This window comes from Bombina bombina, chromosome 6 (genome assembly GCF_027579735.1).
Source record: "Bombina bombina isolate aBomBom1 chromosome 6, aBomBom1.pri, whole genome shotgun sequence".
NCBI lineage: Eukaryota > Metazoa > Chordata > Amphibia > Anura > Bombinatoridae > Bombina > Bombina bombina.
In genome coordinates, this window is record NC_069504.1 from 349759621 (window position 1) to 349769004 (window position 9384).

At 36.3% G+C, this 9384-nt stretch overlaps 1 protein-coding gene across 1 annotated transcript in view; it reads left to right on the forward strand.

The window, feature by feature from the left end:
- CCDC87 (coiled-coil domain containing 87) overlaps window positions 1-7571 on the forward strand; it is a 179720-nt gene extending 172149 nt beyond the window's left edge. The window contains exons 17-19 of the mRNA XM_053719255.1: window positions 2673-2787; window positions 3364-3506; window positions 6468-7571. Of these exons, the coding sequence (XP_053575230.1) occupies window positions 2673-2787; window positions 3364-3506; window positions 6468-6581 (372 nt within the window). The 3' untranslated portion in view covers window positions 6582-7571. The remainder of the gene's footprint in view (window positions 1-2672; window positions 2788-3363; window positions 3507-6467) is intronic.
- Window positions 7572-9384: the final 1813 nt, after the last annotated feature.

The window sequence follows — 9384 nt, forward strand, 5'->3', positions numbered from 1 at the left end:
CATTCAATATTTTGTCTGTGCATGTAACAGTCTGTCACTTCTGATTTCGCTATTGTATAATCCGATGCTGCGCCGTCCACCCGCATTTGTGCTGGTGATGATCTTATTTGTTTCTGATTGGCTATGCTAATTAGCCATGTGGTGTGTTACGTAGCGAAATGTAGCGAAAGCATGTGACTTATAATTGTTTGGTTTAAATAGCCGCTGGGCATTGTGCAAATTATGCTGCTGCCTTGATACATGCTTTGTCCATTGACAAAGGTGTCATGTTAGACACCGAAACGTTTGGATAACAACATGTTTTAAAGTACCCTAATAAAAGGTGAAGTTTTACTTTTGGAAAATACCGGTGAGTGCTGTGTCTATCCCTGGCTAGATATCTACATTGTTCTCACATTTATGCACCCCGGTGGATGAATACAATGTTTGAGTGAGTGCACGCTTATGGATTGTTTTATCTACAGATATATATATATATATATAGGAATATCTATTTAGAAATACGAAAAACATATTCTGCTTTGTGCAGAACATTGGAATATGAAATATTTACAGTATATACATAGTTAAAACCTTAACTGCAAAGGGCTCCAATGCACTTATATATGTCTATATATGTGTATATATGTATTTATGTGTTTATATGTGTATAGATGTCTGTAAATACATATATACACATATAAATACATATGTACACATATATACACTCATGTGATCTGACGAAGCCCCTAAGACGGCCCACAAAGGGGAGGGGCGAAATATGTCATCAACCCTGTAATCGTTACTCACCTGTGAGCTGTGAGCTGTTTGGTAAAGGTGAACCAAGCCCTCCATGCGGTGTCTGTGCATCAAGTGAGTTGTTTCAATACTCAGGAGCAGAGGCAGGAAAAGGTAAAATCACTGCAGTAGAGGATTACACTTGCAATAACAAAGACATAGTACAAGAGATAAAAACCAAATCTGGAGGAAAAAGAAGGTCCCGGTTTTGTCCAAAGCCAAGCAAAGAGGCTACCGGTTGATTGATTTGCCCAGAGACTGAAGATTTTGGTAAATCTTTGCTTTATCTGTGAAAAACAGGAACTTTTTGATTATTCTTTCCATGCTGGATTGGAGCGTGCAGTTGCACTAAGTGCTCTCCACACCTACTAACTTTCATTACACTTAGCTGTCTATTTTTTGGACAATACAAGGAGCGTGCCTAGGCACTTATGTGCTCCAGTTTATAACATAATTTGCGATTTGCATAGTGTGTTTTTTTGTATATTTTTCAAGCTTGTCCCCTTTCGCTTTTAGACACGCCTTTTTTGAAGTTTAAGTTACTATATGGTGTTAAATAATTTAACAGACGTCTGTTTAGATATATATATCTTTGTTTTGACATGTGTTTCCTCTGTCTATGTATTAGCTACACAGCCGCACTCTGTATTAGGAGAGATTCCACTGAGTTTATAAAGCTGTAAATAAAGTATATGTTTTTGGTGCAGCCTGTGTCACACTTTGGCTTTTGTTATAAATCTGCATTAGCCCTTCCTTTTTATGGTATATTATTATAATATTTTGTGACTGCTTGCACAATTACTTTTGGTGATTTACACCAAATAGCCCACACAATGAGTGCCACCAACCCCATTATTAGTTTTATATATATATATATATATATATATATATACATCTTTAAAGATATGAGATCTCATATCTTTGAGCCTTTGTAACTTTTGTGCGCAATATTTTTTTTAAATATTTTTTTATTAGATGGTGTTTTTTATGTAACTGTACTTTGTAATGTATTTTTGATGTGTTTTGTGACACGTTTTGTTTTGCGAAACAGTTAACCACAGCTCTGAGGACGTGGTAATCATTCTAACGTAAATCGGGATTGTGCTCAAGCAATCACGTTTACTTTCAACTTGCAATACCAGCGCAATTTAACCTGGGCGCAAAACGATCATGAAAACCAGAAAATCTCGTGTGCAAACGTTTGCGCTGTACTCGTAATCTGGCTCATAGTGGGTAGAAAGTAATTCTGTGTATACAGAATCACACACGCTAATGTGTTGCCGCTTAAAACAGTTAACTAGAGTTCTGAAGTCACGGTAATGATTCTAGAGTAAATTGTGATTGTGCTCGTACTTTCAACTTGTAATATGATCGGTAAACCTGATGAGCACAAACCCTTGCGATATACTCCTTATCGCTCGGGCGCAAACATTTGCCCTCCACTTGTAATCTAGCCCACAATCGGTCTGTCAGGAGGATCAATCAAAGACTTATGTATCTTTGATAATAGGTATAACACTGGTACCGCTGGTACAGTCATGTAGTGGGATATCAAAATAGTTAAGTATGCAGTAGCTACTTTTTTTATTGGACTAACATTACATAGTAAAAACAAGCTTTTAAGAAATATTTGTTCCTCAGATCAATATTACTTCAGACCTGAGGAAGAGAAAAATCTTGAAAGCTTGTCTTTTACTATGTTATATGTTAGTCCAATAAAAAAAGGTATTACTGCAAATGACAATACTCTTGTTATTTTGAGATATATATATAAAACATTTAGCTACATTTTACAGGGTTGTAGACTAAATAATGTACCTGTTAAGCAATTTTTGAATTTCAAAAGACAATTGGTTTGTTCTCATGTGTTAAATAAATACATTGTTGGTTAATAGGCACTCAAAAAGTGGGAAAAAGCATCAGCCCTAATCCAGAAGAGAGAAGAGCTTTTGGCAAAACTAGAAATATTCGAGAGAGAAGCTTCTGACCCCAACAGATTCTTTCAGAAAGGTAAGACTACAGATAGCAGAGCAACATAATATATAACATGTTATACAGTAGCCTTTCATTTAGGTTGGAGAGGTTGTCCATTGTGATAGCCCTATTTAATATCTATCTTATACTATGGAGTATATTCACTGAAATGCAGAAAGATCGTTCTCCCTTTAGGGAATATGCATTCTAGAGGCTTTTCTCACTGAAGAGATAGGTCTCTCTTTGTCAATGTGTATCTTAACTCATATGAAACAGAATGTTCAGTTTTTAGCCCTGAGATGTTCTACTGAAACATTGTGTATTTTGACTTTTTTATGTTCACTATAATAATTATTTGTGTTTACTATTATTATATATTTACAAAGCACCACCATACCCTGCTAAGTATATAGTCACTGGGGTATACAACACATTACTGTTAAACGTTACTCTCTATATTGATGAGGAAGAAGGGCCCTGCCCCGGAGTGAAGGTATAGTTTATGGCTAGATGAAATACATTCCTATTGCTTATTAGAAAGCATAACCATCTGTTCTTGTACACAGCTCTGTTTTACATAAGTATAGTTAATCCTTTGGTGTATTCCTCAAGGCTATGAAGGCACTGGGATGGCAAGACTGAAAGAGTCCAGAGAGCGGGCAAAGCTTCACTCACTATTAGCTCAGATGGAACCTAAAATACTGCAAGTGCTAATTGTAATAAAGAAGTTATATAATGACACTGTCAGTTTCCAAGTAAGTGTTATATTTACTATTCCTTCTATCTGTTTCATTCTAGAGCTGTAGTGTAATCTTGATGATTAAATATATTTGAGGGCAAATGGAATAGAAATAGTAGCTGAGGACAAATAGCTCTCAAATGCAGCTTTATTAAATCTGAAAATATACTTGAAGGTTTCTGTCACATCATTTATTTTCCTTCTCTCATTTAAGCTATAAATTACTTCTAACTGGATATTGCACTAAAATATGTAACATTTACAATTGCCAAAAATATTATTTGCCATTTAAAGTGACAAAAAATACACGCTCTAATTTATTAGTTGGTCAGTGGAGGTAGGGAAGAAAAAGCACTACTCATGACACAGGCCACCGACCCCACAAAAAAATGTCTAAATTTGTGTATGTGCACACACATATACCGTATATATATATATATATATATATATATATATATATATATATATATATATATATATATATATATTATACACACACAAACTTTTGAGCCATTCCCAGTCAAATACCTTGAAACATGCAATATAATTTGTATTCATTTTTATGTTTTTAATAGAATTACTTGAAATAGAAAAAAATGTGTGTGCGTGTATATACAGTATATATATATATATATTCATACAGCTATATATGTATAGATATATGTTTTATGGAAAAAAATATACATATATATATATACACAGTATATGGGGTGAGAGTTGAGGGTCCCAGACTGTAGCGCTCATAGAATGGAGAAAACATAAACAAGAAACAATTTATGGTGCAGTATGAATATACGAGTAACCAATATAGTAAAAAAGTAAGAATAATGCTCACCTTTTTAAACCTCAAACATGTGAGGTATGTGAGAAGCTTTGGGGGGAGTAGATCCCTGTCTTTATTACAGATGTTTGTCTCTTGGTGCCTTGTTGGAGTATGGTATTTGGTAGAATATGGTGCTTCTTTCTTTTTAGTGCCTTTAGGATATCCTTCTCCTCTTGTGGAGTATCTTATCTTTAACTTTCGGTGTAGAAATTGCTTCTCCTCTCAGGAGTATGGTAATTTCCTTGTGAGGTGTTTGGGTGTTGGCTTCCCTCTCACAACGCTTCTGACATACCTCACATGTTTGAGGTTTAAAAAGGTGAGCACTATTCTTACTTTTTTACTATATTGGTTACTAGTATATTCATACTGCACCATAAATTGTTTCTTGTTTATGTTTTCTCCATTCTATGAGCGCTACAGTCTGGGACCCTCAACTCTCACCCTTTACAATTTATTCCATTGATGATAGTGGAATCTCCAGACTAAGCTGCCTTTGAAATACACCAGGAGGAATTTTAAAAGGGCAAAATAACTATTTGCAACGCATAGCGCAAGCCAAAACACCCTACCTTTTACACACATACACACATATATATATATATATATAACATTTTCTTCTATTGAAGAACATAGGAATGTAAAGTATTCCTAATGCACCTTCGGCTTCAGGTAGTTGGTCTAGAGCAGTGTCGGGTTAACGCACAAGCGATAAATAGAAAAGTCTTTCTTTAGAGTGCCCTGTAGAAATCTTTGGCGGAGTTGCGCTGTCTAAAGTCCTGATGCGCAGGAGGGAAAAATGAGTGTGCTGCTTGTAATCTGGCTCTGAGTTAGAGAAGTACAGCTAATAGAATACTTATTTGCCTCTCACTTGTGGCTCAGATTTTTATTTCCGAGCCGGAGACAAACTAGGAAGAGCCAGAACTGCAGCAGAAATAAGTTTGCAAGAAAACAGTACGATAAGATGCAATCATGTTCATTATTATGTAATATTAGTAAGGGACTTCCCACTAGGCCCCTGTGACACCTAGGTATGTTTTTCAACAAAGAATAAAGCAAGCCAGATAATAGAGATTGAAATTAAAAGTTGTTTAAATAGCATGCTCTATCTGATAATGAACATTTTATTGTCAATTTACTTCCCTTTAAGACAGAAAGAAGGAAAAAGAGAGGTAGTAGACAGTTTGTTAGAGAAGGCTATGGGGCATATTTATCAAGCTCCGTATAGAGCTTGAGGCCCCTCAAGAAGTGAAGTTATCAAGAAGTTATGAAGCAGCGGTCTAAAGACCACTGCTCCATATCTTGTCCTCCTGCTCTGAGACAGCGGACAGAAATCAACCTGATCGAATACTATCGGGTTGATTGACACCTCCTGCTAGCAGCCGATTGGCCGGGAATCTGCAGGGGACGGCATTGCACCAGCAGTTCACAAGAACTGCTGGTGCAATGATAAATGCCAACCGCGTTTGCTGTTGGAATTTAGCGATGGGCAGCGATGTGCAGCGGACATGATACGCTACTTTGTATCATGTCCGCTCGCACATTGTTAAATATGCCCTATGTCTTTGTGCATGTTTGGTTCTGTACATAATGCAAACTTATACATTAATACAAATGATAAAATGCTCTCACTGGCCCTAGAACAGACCTCCCAGCTCACCTGCATGTTGAGGGATTGTAATGGGTTGGGATATCTGCTCGTTGTCCCTCCTATAGCCCCCCCCCCCGTAAAATGTTCTGGATCCAGCCATGAGATGCCACAACTTCACCCAACCCATGCCCATAACACGTGCCCTCTGCAGTTCCAACACCTCCAATCCTGCCCTCAAGCCTCTCTCACCTCCCTGTACCATAAGGCCTCTGGGAAATGTTAGAACACTGCTAGAGTGTGCAGAAGATAACAGGTTTAGATGAAATAATTCACAGATCTAGTAAATATATTTCAGAAACAGAAATAACCAAAACAAAAATACATCTGACATAAATGCTGATTCAATAAGTAGTGCAGTGCTAATCCTTTTTTTGTCAGAAATTGTTTTATTTTATGCTATTGTCAAAATTATAGACAGTGAGCATTTATGTGTATTATATGTTTAGCTGATTATACATTTTGCAGTAATTGTTATAATGTTTTTATATTTCCTTTTTTTTTTTCAGGGACGACCTTACGCAGAAAAAATGCAACGAGACAAAACAGAAATGCTCTACTGGCTACAGCAAAATCGCCGCAAAACTTTAATAGAAAGGGATATTATAAATTCAATGGTCTAAAACTGAAATGAGTCACCTGTAAAAACAATAAACAAGGCACTTTTAAACAGATTTTTTTTCTTTTTGCTTTGGGTGGTGCAAAACTTGTAATATTTTTAAGCAGAAGTAATAATCTCATTTCAGAACCCAAAAACAGAGTGTGCAGTTTAGATATTAGAGGATAACCCTGATATAAATTATTTATAGAAAGGAAATTGTAGCTCTGTATAAAGAGAATTGTCAGATAAGGACAACAGAAGTGCTCTGCTCTCATGTTGCATTCTCATCCACATTGGCCCTTATACAGTACCAGCAATCTACTCATTATGTTCAATATTTCTGCTGCCACTTCACAGTCATCATGACCTGCTAGAACAGAGAAGCGCTCATGCAGTGCAAGTATCTGTCAGCGTTACTGACATGGACACATGGCATGAATCTGTGCTCATAAGAATTAGAACATAACCTTCTGTTGCACGAATAAACAGATTTTTTAATAAACTAAGATAAAGCTAATATTAAAAGGGACAGTAAAAACCTTGAGATTTTTAAATAAAATGTTTAGTTATGTGTAATGAAACAGCTTCGCAATGTATTTTCATTATTTATTTTGCCCCCCTATTTTTGCTCTAAAAATTTAAGCATTTTCTACTTCTCAGGAACATGAAAAGCACCGTGTTGACTTATCAAGGCTAACCCTACTACATATCTCACTAATTAGCTTTATCTGATAACAACTGCAAAAAAGAGTACTTTATACTAACAGTATATGAGTATATTATGACAGTAGTTAGCCTTGTTGTTTGCAGAATAAAGCCCAGATTGGCTCCTCCAAATAAGGAAAATGGTGGGTAGAGTTTGGCTAATGAAAAATAATTACAGTAAAAAGGATGTTAATTTGTTAAAAATGTTAAGACTTGGCTATGTTATTCTGTAGCAACAAAACAAAAATGTCTTGTAATTACACATTGTTTACTGTCCCTTTTAATAAAATGTTTATTTTTGTCATTATCATTATTATTATTATTATTATTCAGTTTTGTTCAGATATGTAAAGTTATGTAATTATTTATTTCCCCCAAAAGTTTAAATTACGACGCTTTTGCCTACTTTAACCCTTATTTAAATATGTAAGTTAGTAGTTTTTCTCCACTCCTGGCCCTCCTATGTACTGCACAGTAATTGGCTGATATGCATAGCAATTCATTCATTTAAATCCCTATTTGGCTTCAGTATAGGAGATGAAGAAAAAAAAGAATCATATCCTTTAAAAAAAAAAAAAAAAAAAACTATACTAAAAATAACCCCCCCAAAAAAACCTTAAGCTATAACCCCAAGTTTTAACTCACCATCTTGAATCCGACTCTTTAGGGGAGCAGCAGCAGTCCTCTTCATCCATTTCACCAGTGGTGGTCCTCTTCATCCATGGTGGCTGCGGTCCTCTAGGGCTGTCCTTGCATTTCTATTGGCTGATTTTTAACATCAAATTCCAATCAGCCAATAGAAAAAGCTTTCATTCTATTGGCTGATCTGAATTTAAATATCACCCAATATAAATCCAAATACACCCCTATAAAAGGGGGAACCTGCATTCAAACTTCAGTGTGCTGTGGGGACAGCATTAAAACGGATCAGATGGAAGAAGAGGACCGCCGGAGAGGACTTCCATGGAAGAAGAGGACAGCCACCATGGACCACCTGCCGCTGTGGACCCACCGCTGCCCTCCTAAGAAGCCAGATTCAAGATGGTGAGTTAAAACTTGCGGTTCTAGTCTTATGTTTGTTTTTGGAGGAGGAGGGAAGTTTTTTTAGGATAGGATTTTGTGGATTAAGTAGTGTAGGGGGTTAATTGCAATGGGGTTGTGATGTTTTAGGGCTTTAGTACTGTATGGGGTTAACAGCGCTAATATTTTTTTGCTACACTTGTTTTAATCTAGCTCCATGTTTACTAATTATAGTTTTTTGTTTTTTCTTTTGTCCTGCATTTTATGCCAATTAATTTTCACCTTTCTATTTAAGAGACTGTTGGAGTTTCTAAACTTTGGTTGTTTAAATATTCCTCTAAGGCTAAATCAATCAAGTACTAGAGATTTACTAGGATAAACAATATGATTGACATTTTATAAAATATGAGCTATTTCTGTTTTTTCACTATTCATGTTTCTATGGTAACAAAATACCTTGGTTTTTTTTTTTTTTATTTAACTGATTCCTCTTGTACAATTAGTTGGAGGAACATATTTTCAAAGCCAACATGTCAGTTGACAGGAGTCAAAGCCCCTTAGGCTCAATGTACATAAATATGATTTTTTCATATAAATATAATTTTTTCATCATCGCAAGAGGTAAAATACACTATATGGCCAAAAGGATGTGGACACCTGACCATAGAACTTAAATGAGCTTGTTGGACATCCCATTCCCAAACCATGGGCATTAATATGGAGTAAGCCTCATTTGTGGCTATAACATTGTTGTTTTCCTTCCTAAGATAGGGAGAGTCCACGGCTTTGTTCCTTACTGTTGGGAAATACAACACCTGGCCACCAGGAGGAGGCAAAGACACCACAGCCAAAGGCTTAATATCCCTCCCACTTCCTCATTACCCCAGTCATTCTTTGCCTTTCGTCACGTTAGGAGGTGGCAGATAAGTGCCAGAAGATTTGGAGAGTCTTGAAAAAGGGTATCTGCCCTTCGAGATAGGACTGGAGTTTTAACTAGTCATGTCAACCTCTCTGGAGATGCAGGGAAAGTTTTTCTGCGAAATCATCCAGACTACTGCTAACAGCTCCTAAGCAATCAGTGTTGACGAGTTTCACTGCCT